The sequence below is a fragment of the Oncorhynchus gorbuscha genome, linkage group LG02 (assembly GCF_021184085.1).
Source record: "Oncorhynchus gorbuscha isolate QuinsamMale2020 ecotype Even-year linkage group LG02, OgorEven_v1.0, whole genome shotgun sequence".
NCBI lineage: Eukaryota > Metazoa > Chordata > Actinopteri > Salmoniformes > Salmonidae > Oncorhynchus > Oncorhynchus gorbuscha.
Window position 1 is genome coordinate 57,528,800 of NC_060174.1, and position 19,735 is coordinate 57,548,534.

General features: G+C 41.3%; 2 protein-coding genes across 4 annotated transcripts; one reads left to right on the plus strand and one right to left on the minus strand.

The window, feature by feature from the left end:
* The first annotated feature begins 605 nt into the window (after positions 1-605).
* Positions 606-6,488, plus strand: atf5a (activating transcription factor 5a). The gene is made up of 4 exons (XM_046314351.1): positions 606-1,120; positions 2,496-2,750; positions 3,074-4,313; positions 4,598-6,488. The coding sequence occupies exons 2-4, from the start codon at positions 2,606-2,608 to the stop codon at positions 4,785-4,787; spliced, it is 1,575 nt and encodes a 524-aa protein (XP_046170307.1). The 5' UTR covers positions 606-1,120; positions 2,496-2,605; the 3' UTR covers positions 4,788-6,488.
* Positions 6,489-7,777: 1,289 nt separating this feature from the next.
* stk36 (serine/threonine kinase 36 (fused homolog, Drosophila)) lies at positions 7,778-18,517 on the minus strand. 3 transcript variants are annotated; one of them, XM_046314380.1, is made up of 20 exons: positions 18,158-18,517; positions 17,879-18,019; positions 17,661-17,738; positions 17,397-17,527; positions 16,742-16,991; positions 16,418-16,511; positions 16,142-16,302; positions 13,425-13,606; positions 13,067-13,202; positions 12,820-12,936; positions 12,426-12,602; positions 12,045-12,136; positions 11,837-11,900; positions 11,638-11,748; positions 11,373-11,447; positions 11,169-11,286; positions 10,799-10,925; positions 10,446-10,629; positions 9,080-10,120; positions 7,778-8,426 (listed from the first exon to the last, which is right to left on the minus strand). In XM_046314380.1, the coding sequence occupies exons 1-20, from the start codon at positions 18,239-18,241 to the stop codon at positions 8,328-8,330; spliced, it is 3,462 nt and encodes a 1,153-aa protein (XP_046170336.1). In that variant the 5' UTR covers positions 18,242-18,517; the 3' UTR covers positions 7,778-8,327. The 3 variants fall into 3 exon arrangements, with proteins under 3 accessions (XP_046170336.1, XP_046170327.1, XP_046170318.1); XM_046314371.1 differs by having other exon boundaries at positions 13,067-13,205; XM_046314362.1 differs by having other exon boundaries at positions 13,067-13,226.
* Positions 18,518-19,735: the final 1,218 nt, after the last annotated feature.

Consider the following 19,735-nt stretch of genomic DNA (forward strand, 5'->3'; position numbering starts at 1 on the left):
CTATAGCCTAGATAAGACAATTGAAATTGAATACAAGTTTAATAGGTGTTTAATCGGTGTGACCGTGTTATCTTTTTCAACGTGGATTTGGGGATTTTGGGCCGCATGAATAATTTCCCATAGCCTACATTTCTCACACGTTCTTTGTAGCACATCTTTATGACAATGTTACAAACCAGGTATAATCCACTTTAAATGAGTAATGCTTGGGCTACAACGTAGTTTATAGTGGAATCCCAATACAACATGCTAACCCTTTTCAAAACATAGATGATGTGCCGCAGCCGCCTCTTTGGAAACGTTCCTTCTTCCTCCGTTTACACTCGGGATGTTGTTTACCTGGAGCATGTGCACACAGAGCGGTAAACTGAAAAACCACCGGGATGAATCCATAGCACCGGGTAGCCAATCGGGCAACATATCTCTCCTTCCACAGCCAATAGCGGAGCGACAGGTTCGGTGCATCCAGCGAATCTGCGCTCTGCCTGAAGCGCTGATGCAACTGAGTTGCAATAGCAACCAAGCATCCCCTGTATAGCATATGGTGTCCTTCCTCGCAGCATAAAATTAAATAGTCCCGATGTAAACAATGAGGCGCATACGTGTGTTTACGCCTCGTGGCATCAAGAATAAGTCACATTTTTGGCATCAGGCATGTTTACATTTCCTGTGCACCTGCTCTGATAGGGAACCAGCTGTAGCCTACCTCCTCCTCCTCCCACCTAAACATCGATTTTCAATATAATTGTAAAGACATCTCCACCAATAGCAAATATATTGAATAGATATTCTTCAAGTCTAAAAACTGGAACGTGCGTGGATGTTTCGAAAACAAGAGGTTGGAGAGAGAGGGCGGAGGAATCCACAGCATGGTTTGCCTGCCCATCGTGACGCAGCCGGTTGCTAGGTGTGAATGAACTGATGCTCTCACTCAATAAATCGTCTCTCAGTCATCAAGTTCATCACAACAAAGAAGCAACAACAAGACTTCACTTCTGTCCCGGATTTTCCAAGGGAGCCATGGCTTGTTAAATCAGAGAAGAACTCGGACCCCCGAAAGAAGCCGTGCTTTGCTCTTGCAACGCACCCCAAACTCACAAGAATTTTCAGCAAGAATGGAGTAAGTGCAACTTGTTACATTGTATCCTTTCTGAAGCGTTCGAAACTTTGTTGCCAGCCCACTCACCTGAACTGTTGTGCATATGACATTGTATCTGTTTGAGATACATTTAACTCAATAAAGTAATCTACGGGTGGTATGTTTAACCGAACGGTTTTAGTGCTTATAATAGCTACACTGTTGTGATGACTGCTGAAAACTTTGTCAATAACAACAGTAATCACACCACTACAATAGAAATAGGCGGCAACGGAAGATTCCTTCAAGCCAACCCCCTACAGGCAAAAGGCAAATAATAACAGTATGCTATGTTATTGCTGGTAAAAATTTTGAACACACTATTTTTGTGATAAATGTACAGTATGGCCAATACTGTAAACGTTATTGGCTCAGTATATTTGAGTCTGCCTTGGCAAAAGGTGTTGTCATGTGGGAATAGGTTTCTTTAAAAAAAATGTATTCACTTTGTCTGAGTATCCATTAATTAAGCTGTTGTTATAGTTAGACAACCATTAGGCTAAGGTGTTTCTCTATTATTAATGAAGTCCTAAAATGGTGCATGTGAAAACTGATTGTTTAGAGTAGGCCAATTAGTTAACCATATTGAGGAAGTAACGGTGCTCCAGATGAGTCTGGGTTATCCTAGAACATAAACAGGTGTGCATTATGTCATTTGCTTCAGCCCACGTGCTTTGAATGCATCAAGTGCATCAACATAACATTTGTGGTGTGGTCAGTATGACAGCACACCCACGGATTCTCAGTTCCTGTGAAGTTATTCTGACTTTTGAGAGATTTTTATTTCTGACGATTATACAGGTATTCTTTTTTTTTACTGTATGTAAGTGAACATAATGTGTGAATGTTGCTGTCTGTATTGTGGGTTTGGCTTGGGCGGTTATCTCACCTTTATGATCTGAACCTTTAAGATTTTGTAAGGTCAGATAGGTACGTTCAAAAACCCAATAACCTCAGTTGGGAGTGGGACCTTGAGGACATGTGTTACTTGCACTAATAACAATATGATAACATGGTAATAGTGTAACATTAGGTTATATTTCTATTTATTGCGATTGCCTGCTAGTCAAAAGCACAATTTTTTTATGTAATGTTGTAAGTGTTGGGCTTGCAAACCTGTTGAGGTCATTACCTACCTAGCCACCTAGAGACTGAATGGGTTCATCCCAATATGTTTTCTTCTTGTTCCTTTGTTAAGTGGGACATCTATTCTTTTTGTATGATGAGTGACCCATACTGTTTTAAGAAATGTTTCAGCCACTGTTTTTGTGATGATGATCAGCAACCCAAAGTGTCAGTTTATAGTTTTTAATGACTCGCTTTAAACACCTCCCTACTCATTCTTTATCTCCTATAGGTGTCATTATGCTCACCCAGCCCTGCTCACTGTGGCTCAACTCTCAGACCCCACCAACTCATATTGTACGATCGGACTAATCGGATTGAATCAAAAGACCAATAGACAAAATGATGGCAATGTCAGCAGCTCCTCTCTGGAAGACTCTTCGCGTCTGCCCGGCAGACCCCCTCGCTCTCTCTCACCCACAGGCTAACCTCAGCCAATCACAGGAGTGCAGGGGGGAGGTGCCAGAGGAGAGCCAGCACTTAATTGGTGAGTTGCAGAGTACGCTTTTTTATTTTTCCACATTTCAGGTGGGCACCGCACTGCAGCACATTCGTTCTCCTTCGAACAGTGAGTAATAAAGTAGTTAACGTCTGAAGTTTTTTCCTGTTGAAATGTAGCTACATTATACGATTGAAGTTGTTTTCACTCATTTTAATGTCCAAGCTTTAAAATACAAACACATTATTTGTTTTTCCATTATCGACGTTTAAGATTTCATTACCATTGCTATGTAGTTTTAATTAATTACAATCAATTAACAATGATGTTTGTTGCATTTATGACATTTTGTATTTTTCTTCTCTCAATAGGTGATGGTCTCACGGACTGGATGACGGAAGAAGTGGATTTCTCCTCGTACCTCCCAAACCCTCACCCCTCTCCCTCCCCCAATTCCTCCCTTCCTCCCTCACCCCTCCAGCATGACATCCAGGTGCCCTCTGACTTGGAGGTCATGACTTCTCTGCTGCAAGAGGAACTCGCTCAACTGGAGGACTACTTCCTGTCTGAACCGCTGCCGGAGAAAGGACCAAAACTGGGAAAATGCGACAAGGGTCCAGCGGCAGTGGGTCCCCACCAGTCATACTACCAGTTGCCCTTTCATGCGTCATCATACTCCACCTCCAACCAATCGGAACACAGCCCTCTACTTGTTACCCTGGCAACTGGGGAACTAGACCTGCTGAGCTTTTGCGGAGGTGGGCCAATTGGGCGATCAAAATTGCCTAGACACACCCCTTACAGTTGTAGCAATCGCCCCAATGGGTGTAGTCGCAAAAGAGTTTCAGATGCGGTGAGGGTGGGCGAGGTCTACGAGAATAGCATATGGAGTTCCAAAGGAAGTAACCCATCTGTGACTCTAAGTGGCAGTTACAGCTGTGTAGAGGACGAGCGGGTAGTCGGGAAAGGTTACTGTCTAGGCAGCGGAGTTGAGATTCGAAGATGCCCTTTTTTACCCAAGGAAGAGAAAAATTGTCAGTTCGCGGAAGAGGTCATAGCTGTTGGCAGTGGGTATGGTGGCTTTGGCGGGCCGCTGGATATCCCACACAAGAAAGAGGAGCTGTTGATGTATGGCATGAGAGAAGTGAATGTCAGTTCTGGTGGTGGAGGATGTGCTAGTAGCAGTGAGATAGAATTGTTGAGTAGTAATGTCAAAGTTGGCGTAGTCGGTGAGTTGTCTTCCAAGATGTCCACTATTCCTTGGAAGACAGAGACTAGTGAGGGTTGTTATCTTCAGGCAGCGTCCCAATCAGAGGCCTCCTACCACCACGGCTTCCAAGGGACGGTCAGCGAGCAGGTCAAGGCAGAGGGTTTGGAGATGGGCCGTCAACATCATGACTTCCACTGTGGTGGGTTCCTAGAGGACCAGCAGGGCTCTGAGTGTCTGGCAATGGATAGGGAGGCTCTTGACAGGCAGGTGATGTTGGGGTTGAAGGAGGACTCCTGTCCCCTCGCGAAGCCTGAGCTGGACGAAACAATGCCAGGGGAGGTCCACCACCCACCAGAGCGCAAGCAGAAGAAGAGAGACCAAAACAAGACTGCCGCTCATAGGTATGATGATTCAACCAAGCACTGAAAACTTAAGGTGGTGTTCAAATTTGAGCTCTGCGCACAATTTCTACACAAGTCTCCCATTGACATCAATAAATGATTTTAGCGAAAGTCTGAGTTGTGTGTGCTTCTCTCAACTCTAAATTGACAGGTTTGTGGTTATCCAAATTTTGTTGTCTGATTTGTTGATAACAGAACTAAATAGAACATTGCCACTTTTGGACTTTTACTGTGATTTCACTCAGATTAATCCCATTTTCTCCCGTTTGACACCACCCTACCAGGTATCGCCAACGTAAAAGGGCAGAGCTGGACTGCCTTGAGGAGCAGCTGCACGGTCTGGAGGGGCATAACCGGGAACTTCGGGACAAAGCAGAGTCAGTGGAGAGGGAGATCCAGTATGTTAAAGACCTACTGATCGAAGTGTACAAGGCCCGCAGTCAGCGGCTCAAGCAACCGGACACCGACGCCTGATGATGAAGATAAGATGACGAAGACTTTCTGCAAGTAGATTTGAAGAAAAAATGACAGGGAAATGTTAGTTTTTCAATGTTTTGAAATTGAATAATTCATTTTTCTTTTTCTTTGGGAGGGTCAGGGTGGGGGGCAACAAAGGGGTTCAATTGCATGTTTTGATGACGTGTTTTTTTTTTTTTTTTTTACGAGTCAAACAACTACTTTATACTTCCACTGTTTCGGCAATCGGCACTAACCAAGCAAGCCTGCACTGTGATGCTGTAATGTCTCAGCTGACAATCAATTTCTGAATGGGTTTCCTGTTGAATGGAGATGGGTTTGATTTCCACCATTGGTGTTTTTTATATACTGGTTAGACTAATGTGATTCAACTAAGGCCTTACACTGGTCTTGATGTCAATAACTTAGCTACTGGTTCAATATACTCATTAGCTTTTTATCAAAAGACAATCTTTGTTTATTTGTGGGAGCTTTGCACTATTTGTATATTTTCCCAAATTATTATTCCAATAATTGAAAGCAAACTAATATAAATATGAATGCAAAAACAGCCTTTAGGGAAGACTTAAGATTTTGTTGAAAGTGTTGTCCCCTTAAATGCTAATTGCAATATGATACAATCAGTTTTATAGCTCAGGTTATGCAATTCATGCCCAAAGTTCTAGAAGTATGTAAGTTGGTAATTCTTGACTGAAGATTTTTTTGCATGGCAAAGACATTCATGGCTACTAAAATTAACGAGTTCTGTCTGTCTATATGATGCTGTATAGCTACTGTGCACTGATTCCATAGCAGCCTCACATTCCATGCTCTCTCTCAGCAAATTCACTTGTCTCTAGCTCTTTCCTAGTTGTTTCTCTTCACTGGATTAGATGGTATAGGATTTCAGAAATCAATGTGGGACCCTCTGTCTCTTTACTTGCTGTAAAAGCAAAATCAGGGTTTGTGATTTTATATGGCGGGTATGCTCGTCTGATTTATAAAGACTTTTTCAATTGTGTCTTGAAGGAGAGATGGTAGGTAGTTAGCCTTTGGTTTTTTCTAAAAAGAACAAAAAAACTATTTTTCACTAGAACGTTTGTGATAGCTTTTCATGTTGTTTCCCGCTTTTGTCTACGAGGATGCAGTGTCAATTAATTTAGTATAAACCTTTATTTTATAATTAGGTACAATTCTACATTTTTCTAAAAACGTTCAATCTGCTTTAAGCAAATGTAACAATATAATCATCTTTAAATTTGAAAATCTAATTGCATCTTTTGTGAATTAATCCAATTGAATTGCTGTTGCTCTTTGAATGAATTTATGTTGAAATGCAATAACTCTTAAATGTCCTAACAAATAGTTAAGATCTTAATATAATGTAATTATCTGTTATCAATCTTTTGGATGAATGAGTAGGACACTGCATCTTTTTCAAATATGGTCTGTTATCTTGGCGATATACAATCATGTTTCTGAAATACAGCTTTTAATGCAATGTGTATTAACGTTATTTTGTGATATTGAGATTCTATTACTTTCAATATTAAGCCTCACGCATTTCAGCAACACGATTACGACCAATAAATGACACCAGATAAAATAACCAACCATTTAGTAATTTGGAAATAATTCCAATGTTTCCTCTCAATATATTTCCTTTGTGTTACATGTCACTCGTTTTATTCAAATAAAGTGATTTGTGTCTACACAGTAGCCTAACAGTTTATTCTTGTTTTGAGCTCATCTCCGTTATGCATGGGTAATTTCTGGTGAAAAGCCAGGGGAGATTTAGCCCACATAAATGTAATAACGGATAGATTAGGATACTTCTTGGAACTGTTTCGAAATGAGGCATTAAAAGTTTTTTTTTTTTTGGATGCTTAGGCTATGTTGTTGTCTTTTACACAGCTTGGATTACATGGACTGTTGTACAGAATCTGGCACGATTTCAAATATATTTAACGTTTTATTGCTTCATCAATCTGCTCCTCGGAGGGTAAGGCCAAAAACACCTGTCTATATTTTTGTTATGGAGGGCAAGCCATTTTTATACACGACAGGATTGTCTTTGACATACATACCTGTAACATATATATTTATACATTTTTTCAAACAAGTGCAACCAGTCATTCCATGTGAGATGGACCCAGTATTCACCCCAGAGGGTGTCATTTTCTGTGAAAAGAAGACACGTTTTAAGTGGTGTAGACCTACATATATATAAAAAAATGACATGCTAAAAATCCCAACATGTCATTTTAAATATAAAATAGTGTTACTACATACATATTAAACTGTCATATAGGCCCTATTCAGCACGGAATCAGGCACTAGCCTACTCAACAACATATATTAAATTATCATTGAAGGTGTGTATCGACTCTATCAGTCACATTATATCACACAGCCTAGGACCAAATGTTATCAAGCATATAATGTTCAACAGTATTTTATATATATTTTATCTCCTCAAAAATGATGTTTTAAGGGGATGCATTACACTCAAATATTGATTTATAATACTCCGGGGGAAAAACATTTACTTTGACAAATACTAATTTGAGACATTTTCACAAGAGACCTTATGCCCATCTAAAATGGAATTGGATCATACGAAACATATTTGTGCCACAAGGAAATCCACAACATGATCTCTCTCTTCCTGGTAATTGCCGCAAACTGCACTTTGGCAAGAATGTTGTACAACCAACATGTGCAATGCCAATGTTCTAAATCCCTTTATATTCATACATGAATGATATTCCGTCTCATAAAATGGGCTAATTTAAATGTTGACAACATCTTAATAATGCAATCAAAATAAACAGATTTTTAGAATATTATTTTGTTCTGAAAACTTGCTCACTTGGCCACCTGTAGTTTTTTGTTTTACAATTGAGTTATTATACTTAGTTAAATTATGATTTGAATGAATGCATTGATAGTGTGTGCATGTCATTTTTATCTAATTATTAATATTGTTTTACCTGCTTTTGAGCCAAACTATCACAAATTTAACCCTTGTCATTACACACAGGAGGGTTTATTAATAGCAGTGCATAACAAATCAAAAGTGTTCATCAAGAATTACTTGAAATTACCTTTTTACCTAGTTAAACAAAATCTATCAATTTATGTTAGGCTTACACTACATACTTTATTCAAATTCAAAGCATTACAAATTACATTACACTCAAAAAACTTGACTTACACCGTACAAGTCCAGACCACATTGCCCAAACTAAACAAATCAATTACGCACCTTTCAATTCAAGAGAGTAAAACATGTTAACAAGTTATCCCAAATTACAAATGACAATCCCTCAATTGTAATGAAATTTACTTTTATCTTCTAAAACAAAGACATAAAATATTGATGGCAATAATTTTATCAACCAGCGTGCTTCACCGATGAGTTATGGGTAGGGGATATAACATCCGGCATCCAGCTTATACATTGAATCCCGGTATTAAGGCAATGGCAGACGGGCTGATCCACAAGTCTGATCTTACCAAATAGACACACTATTCTCTCACTCGCTGCATTGGACTTCATAGCAGCTTGATGATCTGACAGTAGTCACACTGTGGAGGTGCGACATGCTGTGAAGCCTGACGAAGTTTCTCACGTGCATCAAGGGACAGCAGAGCCTTAAGGCAGAGATGAAAGAGGTTGGAATATGGTCTTAGTAGAGACAGAGTTAGTCTGTTTGTGTATGTGTTAGAGAGAGCGAGAATGTGTGTGTGTGTGTGTGAGAGTATGTTTGTGTGAGAGAGTATGTGTATCTGTGTAAGCATGAGAGTGATAAGAGAGTGAATGTGTGTGTGTGAGCAGACATGCAGTGTTGCATCCAGAGTTAAATGACTAAAGGCAATGGTGAGTAAAGAAAGTTTTGGTGTTTGATCATGACATATGGCAACATTTAAGAAACTCAATAAATTATATAATAGAAAGACTAAATAAAAACTTTTTTGTAAGCAATGGGTTCAGAGGGGATAACATTCTACAACAGCCTGGCCTCAACACACTGAAAAAGGTTTTAGAAATGTAGAAAGTCTAATAACTACATAAACACTTCAAAGAGTAGTATTATTTGCATTCTAAATTAGATAACAAGCCACAGTTATTATTATTATTTTAAAATTTTAAAATGTGTGTTAGATAGACATTCACCATCTCATGGAGGATATGAACCCATTTTTCTTACAAAAAAAAATGAAATTTGATCCACTGTGACTAAACTATTCTATGGTGCTTATATTTATTTCAATGTCTACCCCTTGGTAATATCACCCTCTATTACCTGTCGTAGTGCATCCTGTTGGCTGTATAAGCTCAGGGTAGCGACAGCCGCTTGTTGGACTGTATGCTGGGAGTCGGTACAGGCGGCCTGTAGGAGGAGAAGGGGCACGTCTCCCTCCAGCAGTGAGGCCACACCCCCTTCCACAGCAGCCATGTTGCCCAGGGCAGCGCAGCAGTGGCGGCGCGTCAGGGCATCAGGGTCCGCTATGAGGGAGAGTAGCTCAGTTGTTGCCCAATTGGCTTCCGCGACCCATCCACGTCCATCCTCCTGGTCTGCTACTTGCTGTTTGAGTGTTGTGGATGAGTCTCCTCCGTCTCCTATCAGGGACTGGGAGGACACAGTCTTGTCTGGCTTGCCCTTCTTCCTGTCCCGGGCAGTAATAGGGGCACTACTGTTCTCTCTCCCATTGGCTCGCCGTGTTCTAAACTCTGCCTTTCCAATAAGCCCCAGCCAATTGCCCACGGCCTTGCAGGCCATCCTCCGTACAGACGTGGAGGGGTCGTGGAGACAGCCAATTATGTCTCTGAGGATGGCGGGTTGCAGCCGGGTCCATTGTGGGTCACTGGTGGAGGGAGGAGTATGAGGTGTAAATGGGTCCAGGTTACCTAGCAGGCTACAGGCAGCAGCTCTGACCCTGTCGTCTGGGTGAGCCAGGGCCTGGTGCAGGGGAGCAGGATCCAGGTAGAGATGAGGGGTGGAGGGTCGGGACCTGGGGGAGCAGCGGGCAACCTGGGATAGTAGGGTGAAGAGCTCTACGGCCGAACCCCACAGGGCTTCACTTTCAGGCTTTAGCAGGTCAGAGAGAAGGGAGCTGGCAGTCCTAGATACAGACACTGGGTGCCCAGCCTGGTCCCTGACCCTGGAGGCTGGGGTCTGGTCTCTTCTATCCTCCTTGGGGTCACTGCTGGGTGGAGAGAAGAAGCCTTGGGCCCTGGCGGCGGTTGTGAAGCAGGGGACAGAGCGGCCGGGGTCACACAGCAGTAGGCGACATAGCAGAGAGAGAGGCAGTTCCAGGAGAGATGGAGGAACGGACTGGATAACCTGATCCAGAACAGAAAAAAACAAACACACACAATCCAGTTCAACCCATCAATGACACCAGACATTGAACAACACAATGTTCTCACAATGGTGTCAAGACAGCAGTGTGTTGGAGTAGCAGTTGTGGGATGTGTGACTTGAGCAAGCGGCAGCTTAAATTGCATCAGAAAAACTGTAAGGTTTTCAGTCACTCGGTATGTCAGACAGACATATCAACAGAGGGAGATTAATTAAGAGTGGGGTTTTTGCGCATTGTCAATATATACTCATACATCCAAAGGCTTAACAATGTTCTTGTAAGGGTGCTGTAAGGGGAGAGCCTGACCTGCAGCAGGCCAGAGACAATGCCAGCACTGTGGTACAGCTGGAGTAGTCTGTCCATGGTCTCTGAGGACAGGTCCAGGGCAAAGGGGAAACACAGCAGGTGGCAGCTCAACACTGATAGGCTGTTCACACTGGAGTCACAACCCCAAAGCTGGCCGTGAGTCTCGTCAGACGGCCTGGAAACACTGGAAAAGAGGCACTCTCCACATATCACCAACGTAATAGTATGGTATTGATTGACTGCTGATATGCTATAAGTATTATTAGGACAATCACAAGTGAATAAGAAGATGTGCTATGCAAGAAGACAGCTAGACGGAGAGAGAGCGAGAAAGAGATGGAGAGGACACTAACCAATCAGTGGTGAGCAGGTGGCCCAGGGTGAGTATGCAGTTTGTGTCGCTGTCTGAGAACAGGGGAACACAGCAGTACGGGTCCCTGGTAAGGACAAAAAGGGCGAGGGACAGGAACACATACAGTCCTGATGGGAGAGGAGATGGAAACCATTTATATTAGATTGGTGAGAGCTCAACCCAAAACTTGCCAAAAAATGAAGGGTAATAATAATAACAATAAGACAGAATTCCAGAAAATAATTGTTTGTTGTTCAAAGTATTTTTTAAGTAGGCAGGGAAACAGATTTGACAGACGTTTTGGTTTTAGCCTTCTTCATTGTGTTCAACGTTGGTGAGAGACCAACATCATCAGGTAGTGTAGTTTATACCATTTGAGGAGCAGAACTTTGTTCTGGCTGATGTTTCCTCCAGTGAAGTACCAACTTTCACCCACAGGAGGCGCAGAACGCTTGGATCCAAAGAAGCAGAGTGTGGAGGACTTTCATGCTGTTCAGAGAATAAAAAGGGATCTTTTTTTAAATGGATCAAAATATTTTTTGTTATTGACAAATCTGTATGCAGGCACAATTAACCTCAGTTAGGGTGTGGAGAACCAATGACAAGAAGCCATCACAGAACCCCCAGCCTGATGGTAACGGGACGCGTGGCTGGAAGAGAGAACATTTCAGGGAACAGTCTAGTCAGACACAACAAATCATATAGATTTTTTTCATTGCAAAACTATTTCTAGAAGTAAAAAGCTGTCATACAAATAATTTGTATAAATATTTACACACAAAGATAACACCATTCAATCATACACAATCATACACTTTAGCTATGCAAGTCATATCCTACCTCATCGGAGTCTGAGAGAAGCTTGTTGAGCTGGGCAGTGATCCTGTCCATGCTAACAACCACAGAGACTCCACACTGGCTGAATATGGCCAGAATGGCTGCAGCCAGAGGCTAGATGAGAGAAGGAGAAAAGGAGTCTGTCCAGAGCCAATTCAACACGACTAGCCTACTGCATTTCTTTGAGTGGTTTCATACTTACTGCCAATGGGTTAGGGTCAGGCCGAAGAAGAATCTTGAAAAAGGGCATGGCGTAATCTTCCAGTCTACAGTGAGAAAAGGTTTTGTGTCATATGACATTGAAATATTGTTAAACATTGTCATTTTAAACTACGACCTCTAATTATGTAAATGTGCTAAATACAAAAATGTTAAACCACTAAGAGGGGAGAAGAAATAAAGAAACAAACCTGTTCTCTGCTTGTTGCCAGTCACGGTGCTTCTCCCAATAGTTCAAGAGTAGAACAATAACTTCCCCCAGTACTGTCACACTCCATGGTTGCTGATGGAGATTATTAACATGATGAGAGAGACAGAAAAAGCGAGTTAGCAGTTGAGGGGATATCCACCGAAATTAACATTGCAGTCCTTACTGGCACATATTTACTTGAATAAAACAGCCATCAAATAGTTCTCACAATCTCATTGGATTATTGAAGACCAAGTCCTGATCTATGAAAATATAACATGTATACCTAGGGCCCAGCTGTAAAAGAGACCTTGGTCTCAGTCTGTGTTCCTTGTTGAAATAAAGGTAAAATATTAATACTGGTTAATATCACCAAATTAACCTTAACGACCACTGGATTCTCCACAATATCCTGGACTAGGTTGAACAGGAAATGAGGTAGTCCAACTTCCTGTCTAAGTCGATGGGAGTCCTCTGAGTCGGAGGTCAAGATCAGGTTGGACAGGACCTTCAGTGGCTGACGGATCTGACATGCCCCCTCCAGGATACCATCCAATAGCTGACCAAGAACACAGAACCACAGGGTTTATGTCAAAGAAAACATTTGAATAAACGTTATTGATCCTTAGAGGGGAGATTGGATTTGTCACCAGCATAGAAGACATCCCACACTTTACGGTGTCATTGAATTCAAATCACACCAAATACATTTTTTTCTATCCAACTTGAATTCAACTAACTTGATTCTACTGTAGTTGCCTGTAAGTAGTAGTTACCAGGGTTTTGGATGTCAGCAACTTCTCTTTCAATCGAGGTATGATTTGTATGGTTTGGCCGCTGGAAACGGAGGTCTGCTGGATCAACCTCTCCCACTCCTCATCACTGTCAACATCCTAACAAAAAAGTAGTAAAGAACCAACAATGAATTACAAACCAAGAAAAACGAATGAAACCCAAAACCCTATCCTAGACTGTGTCTTCGTCACTCAAAGAGCACTTCTCTCCAGCAGCAGTGACACTAACCTGGCTGTGGAGCCTCACAGCACTCAGGCTGGTCCTGGCCTGGCCCCGCTCCTGAGTCTCAGGTCGCCTCAGGGCCTGTCGGGGCCCAACCTCCACAGAGGGGAACTCCTGTTCGTAGTCCCGGCTGATCTGACCCCTGCTGGGGACACGGGGGAAACCCCTTTACATTTACATAAACGACTTTTATAAATTAGTAACGTTTCAGGTTGACATCCTTTGTCAAAGCTTTGAACATTTACAATGCACCTGGAGAAGCAACCCTCAGATGTGTGAGTGCTTTCCATTGATCATTTTCATAGAACACACCTGTCTGTGGGGAGTAGACTGTCTGGAGTTTTAAAGGCTAGCCACATTGTACCTGTTAGTGGAAATCTCAATGGCAGACTGTTTTGGGGTAAGGCTCAGATTGGCGGTTAATTGTGACAGATCTTGATCCAAACCATCTGCGGGAGCCACCAGGCTGTCACTGGACAGGGGCTTCACTACAGGGGCTGTCCTTGAAAGTGCCCGACTAGATGATTCAGTTTTTCCGTTTCCCACCTGAGCATAGAGTGTACATGAGTGTTAAAGTTACAGTGAATAGAACAGCTTGTCCTTCCTTTCCATTTCTATGTACGTTCATGATTATGACACACACAATTATGATACACATGATACTTTACTTTTACAACATTCTGGCCTGATACTGTGTGTTGATTCAACAGCTCTGTCTGTCACTTTGTGCACACAGTGTTTGACATTAACCTTCAGACAAGTAGGACAGATTTTTGAAACACAATTTTTACATCATTGTATGATGCAAGGAACCACTTTACAAAATAAAATGCATTATCATTATTATTATTATCATAGAAAATATATATTTTTTTAGCCTACATTCTGCCTATCAAAATACAACAAGGCTCCCTTGGTTGGCCACCCTAAAGGCGTCCACATGCTTCCGAGTTTAGTGGAGTTTGTGAATTTATTATGATGACATTTTGTGACATTTTTGTTTGTTTTGGACTTAAGGGTTTTCTTGGCTTATCAGGCACACAAAAAGTCTATGCCCCTTCGTCAGTGATTGGTCAACAGTAGAGATTCTTCAATAAAGTGTTGTCGTTCAATGAGAGACAACTTGTTTTCATGCACATTCTTTCATAGAAAAATACTGCACCAAACATCTGTTAGATGTAAAAACTAAGATCTCTTTGGCAAATTTAAAAAAAAAAATTCATGACAGATTTCTTAAATTCATTCGGACTCCTTTGAGGAAGTGCATACTGGCTACTTCGTCTCAAAACGGACAAAGTGTACTTTTGCCGTTTTTGTTCTAGTTTTTCAAGCAAAGAAAGATCTTTTAAGGGAATATGCACGCACACTAGGCACCAGCCGAACTGAAGCATTCTGACGCCTTAAGTAGCCTATTAAATATTGCTACACTACAATTAAAACTAATACTTTATGTCTTTATAAAATAATTCCCTCATTCAATTAATCAGGGATCAAATGGCTAAGGTAGGCTACTTCAAAGCAAGGTAACTAAGATATGTTTATCTATATAACCTTGTAAGGATAAAATATTCTGAAACTCCCAAAGCCACCAACTGTTAATAAATTAAAGCAATAGTGGAAGATATTATAATTTCAGCACTGTTTTGATTGGGACAGCGCCATCGTGATGCTTTGAGACAAGCTTGGGGGACATGTCTTGATAAATCAATCAATGTCAGACTTGAGTTTTCACTGAATCCCCATTTGGATATTTGGTTGCAATTAGGTCAGGAAAATTTTAGCTTAATTGAGGTGAGTGCTTATGATCACCCTTAGTCTAGTTTGCTCATCTCAACAAGTGGATTATTTTTTCTTCACTCCTAACCAAAAACCCATGACTTGTCTGATAAACAAAACCACATTGATTGATTAGTCTAACTGAATCGGTCTGTGTATTTGGTTAATTAATCTCTAGCTGGGCAAATAAGTGGAGGTGATAGCTCATCTATTTGTTGTCTCATCTATCACTGATAAGAAACATTTAGCTTGCTAATGTAACCTTAAATAACCTCACGCATATGCAACTCCAAAAGCCTGCAGAGTGTGTGTGCAATATGAACCCGAGACACGTAAAAAAGAGATTGCTAATATTTTCTTTGCCTATCATGATATAGTCCCAATTTAACACCATACGCCTGCCCCCCCACTAGTCTTTGAATTTGCGCAATTTGTAACTCATAGAAGGGCTGGTGCAACCAGTGATTGGTGATTGAAAAAGACGGCTCGTTCTTGTCATTGCAAAACAATTCTACTCCGATGCGCTCTGCTGAAATTGGAAGAATAGTGCGCAAATCATTGCATCCGGATGACATTCTGATCAGAGTAATATATTGTTTAAGATAGAGATTTGTGTGATTTTTTTAACTTGTCCATTCGGTCTACTTAAATCTAGCTATTTTTTAAATATTTTTTTTACTTGTCATTTTTTATTTAATTTATTTCACCTTTATTTAACCAGGTAGGCTAGTTGAGAACAAGTTCTCATTTATAAACTGCGACCTGGCCAAGATAAAGCAAAGCAGTTCGACACATACAACAACAGTTACACATGGAATAAACAAACATACAGTAGAAAAAGTCTACAGTGTGTGCAAATGAGGTAAGATAAGGGAGGTAAGGCAATAAATAGGCCAAAGTAATTACAATATACCAATTAATAAACTGGAGTGTTGTGCAGAAGATGAATGTGCAAATAGAGATTTTACCTTTATTTAACTAGGCAAGTCAGTTAAGAACAAATTCTTAATTTCAATGAGGGCCTAGGAACAGTGGGTTAACTGCCTTGTTCAGGGGCAGAACGACAGACTTGTCAGCTCGGGGATTCGATCTTGCAACCTTTCGGTTACTAGTCCAACGCTCTAACCACTAAGCTACGCTGCCGCCTCAGATACTGTGGTGCAAAGGAGCAAGACAAATAAATAAATACAGTATGGGGATGAGGTAGTTGGATGGGCTATTTACAGACGGCTATGTACAGGTGCAGAGATCTGTGAGCTGCTCTGACAGCTGGTGCTTAAAACTAGTGAGGGCCAGTCTACCTACCTGTCTGTTCCTCTTGTCCCTCTGTTCCCTGGCCTTGCGCAGTAACCTCCCCTCTCCACCATGTGGCGCTGCTTTCTGTACTGCCTGCTGTAGTTTCAGCACCTGCAGGTCTGGGCTGGCGGCCACTGTTAGTGGGCTGGACACAACGGGGTCTGAGAGAACTACAGACAACAACAACACAAGGAATAGACGAGGTCTCTATGTCTACTATAGACGCCTGTTATTTAAAAAGGTCTATCATAAAAAGTAGAATATAGAATAAAAAAAGGGTCTTACCTAGAACTCCATCAGCAACAAATGGGTGTTTTAGGAGGTGTGGCCATGACAACCTCTTCTGTGGGTCTTTGGTCAACAAACCTTTCAGGAAAGTCTGGCATGGAAAGATTATAGACAAGCCATGTGGTGATGGGACTCTAAATGCTATCTTAATTAATATACATGAGCTTAAAATCAATAGTTTAAATTCCAAATTGAATGACACAAACTAAATGTTTCACTATTAGTTTCACTATAGTTTCACTGTGAAATGTAGCATGATTCAGTTTGTATTTCAAGTTAAAACACTGGATTAATTCAGAGTTAACAGGGACTCTGTAGTACCATGCAGGTCTGGCTCATGGTGTCCGGCCACTTGACCGGGTCTCTGACTATGAGCTGGACCAGCTGAAAGATGGAGTTGGTGTAGAAGGGTGGCGCCCCCGTGTGGAGCTCATAGAGGATGCAGCCCAGAGACCAGAGGTCGGCTGTGTGGTCGTAGGGCTTCTCCTCTACCAGTTCTGGGGACATGTAGAGGGGCGTCCCCTTGATGGAGGTCAGGACCAGGGTGGACACACTCATTGCTCTAGCAAATCTGGAGGATAGGACATCAGTTAAAGGCAGACAGACAGACAGACTTGCTATAGGGTATAATTAGGCATCATTCTCCACTCCACCACAGTTTCCTCTTCTCATACATATAATGAAGAGTATACCCTCATCAGTGAGATTTCTATAACTGATTGAATCAAAATTCAAAAAAGCACTCGCACATCTGAGCTGTCTGTTGCAGGTGCATGGTAACAATGAGAATACTCGAAAGAAAAGAGAAACCCGCACACTGTTCTTGCTAATAGCTATCACTATTTTTATTCAAGCTTACGTTTTGGCCTTTTGGCCTTGCCAGAGCTTTTCTTACCAGATTGAATGTCACAGCTTTCAACATCACAAAGTTCTCCTTCAACACAAAGGCTGTCCTTTCAGCACCAAATATACTCACCCAAAATCACACAGCTTCACCACCCCTCCTTTACCCAGCAGAATGTTCTGTGGTTTCATGTCACGGTGGAGAATCCGATGGGAATGCAAATAATACAAGGCAGAGACCAGCTGGCAGGCAATATCACAGACCTTTGCATAGGATGAAAAATACATGCATGAATATCTGCTGTTTGATTGATAATGTTTCATTTCACAGTACTTTGTCGTTCTTATTGTAGTACGTTGGGAAATAACCTACTACATCATGAGTCAATGGCTTTACCTGGCTCTCTGGTAAGTTACCATCATCTTCAAGGATCTGGAACAACTCTCCCTCTGCATACTCTGTCACAACAACAACCTGCCATGAATAGTTAGCATTATCATCATGTTATTAATGAAATTAAAATGTATTGTAAGCATTTATCTTCCATACTAAGTAATAATGTAACGTATAAGTGATGACATTATATGCAGGTGAAGACAACAGCTTTTACATACCTCTCTTTCGGTCTCAAAGCTGTCTAAGAGCAGGACAATGTTCGGATGTTCAAGTCCCCTCATGATGTCAATTTCCCTTTTGAGATTGCGCAGCTCCTTCTCAGAACGGCCCACCTTGGGGATAAACTTAAGTGCCACGACCTACAACGGACCAAAACAAAATGGATGCGCAATGAAAGGGAGCACTACAAGCTATAAATGACAGACAAAGCTGATGTTAACGTACAGCAGAAAGGTCAGTGTGTAACTTTATATTTCCCCAATATACCATATACTCACTTGGCCACTGAACTTTTTACGTCCTTTATACACTCGTCCAAACGAGCCCTCTCCTATCATCTCCAAAACGTGATACAAGTCCATGCTGAAGAGTGTTTGAGAACTTAGCTAGCTCGCTTAACGACGTTAACGTTCGCTAGCAAAATTGTAATATCCACGTTATCCCTCGAAAAATGATAGAGAGGTGAAGTGAGTCGCAGAGACTAGTTATTTGAAGGACCTTAACATATATTAAATTTGCTCCATGAGTATAAAATATATGAATATTTGTTATTTTTCTGCAATGAAGTGCTAACCAATGTGCAGAGAGGAAGAAAACAAAGAGCGCTTGGCCACCTGTTGCGTCTAAAGAAAGCGCCGTTTTAAAAACAGTCTCACAAAGAAGCATAGGGACAATACTAATTATTATTACTACATCGCATGAATTATTTCATAACAAATTGTTATAATTATTGGTAAAATACTTCATTACGTTACTTTGAATGGTTTGTATTAAACCGTAATACATATTCAAGGCAGGCTACTGAGAGGACAGCAAATTGAACATGGGTCCTTAGCCTAACAACCGATTTTGCGTCTCAGTAACCGATGCTGTCGGTGGAGTTGGGCCATAGACATATAATGAATAGATGGATGTGGAAAAACATAGATTAACGAGTTTCTAAACCATATTTGGATAAACTACAGCTCTGGATGATCAAAAACGACAACCTTTTTCAGTTTCATTTTATTGACTTGAAAAATAATTATGGCAATCTATAAAAAAAGTTCCTTATCACACTTTCTCTCTCTCATACACTCACACACACAGCTGGTAGACCCTGCCAGCCCTAAACCTCAGGTTGATCTCCAGATGGGGCACAGAACAGAGTGCACCCAGCCAGCCACCCTCCAGAAACTCTGTATTTAAACATGACTCATGCTTGACATTTGCCATTTATAATAACAGTTGTCCAAAGTTGACCCATAATAACCTGTGCTACTTAGGTCAGGGCATCCACTGTATTGTAGAGGTCGATTCAGTAGGGTTTGAGTACACAGAGGTATCATATTGAGTGACATTTGTATTAAGCGATATGTAAGTGGGATCCACAGGGTCTGAGTATTCTTGTAGTGAGGAGGGGAGATGACGGGTGTCCAAAGGATAAATTTTCTCTGGTGTGCAGGCCGGAGTCCAAGTCTCTAATGAGGACCAGGAGGCCTGCAACAAAACATGAAAAGATGATGTTCAAGAGAATATGCATCCAATTGTACCCTTTTCATGCACAAGACACGGTCAATCGCGAAAATGAATCAATTACAAAAAGGGCTGCATCAGAAGCCTCTGTACCTTTTTAGACTGTAGAATTCTGCTCCTCATAGAATGTTCGGGATTGTATCCACGGCAACAATAAACCTTACATATTGATGTGCTGTTGTGTTGCCTTTCCGTTTTTTTTTAATGGTAGGGTAGATATGTGTTTTCTTTCTTACTAAATGTATTGGAAAGTCATTGTATTTAACGAACTTCAAAGTAATTCTCTTAGGATCTAGTGGTCTGCACGCAGGCAACATGCAGACAGCTCAATATAATTTGAT

Excerpts from the sequence above, each read along its gene's own strand:
- atf5a (XM_046314351.1), top strand. The coding sequence starts at position 2,606 with ATGATGGCAATGTCAGCAGCTCCTCTCTGGAAGACTCTTCGCGTCTGC. Across the intron at positions 2,751-3,073 it reads GGAGAGCCAGCACTTAATTG|GTGATGGTCTCACGGACTGG; the intron begins GTGAGTTGCAGA and ends TTCTCTCAATAG. Across the intron at positions 4,314-4,597 it reads AACAAGACTGCCGCTCATAG|GTATCGCCAACGTAAAAGGG; the intron begins GTATGATGATTC and ends CCACCCTACCAG.
- stk36 (XM_046314362.1), bottom strand. The coding sequence starts at position 18,241 with ATGGACTTGTATCACGTTTTGGAGATGATAGGAGAGGGCTCGTTTGGA. Across the intron at positions 18,020-18,157 it reads GTAAAAAGTTCAGTGGCCAA|GTCGTGGCACTTAAGTTTAT; the intron begins GTGAGTATATGG and ends GGTCCGTTGTAG. Across the intron at positions 10,630-10,798 it reads CACCTGCTCACCACTGATTG|TGTTTCCAGGCCGTCTGACG; the intron begins GTTAGTGTCCTC and ends CCTCTTTTCCAG.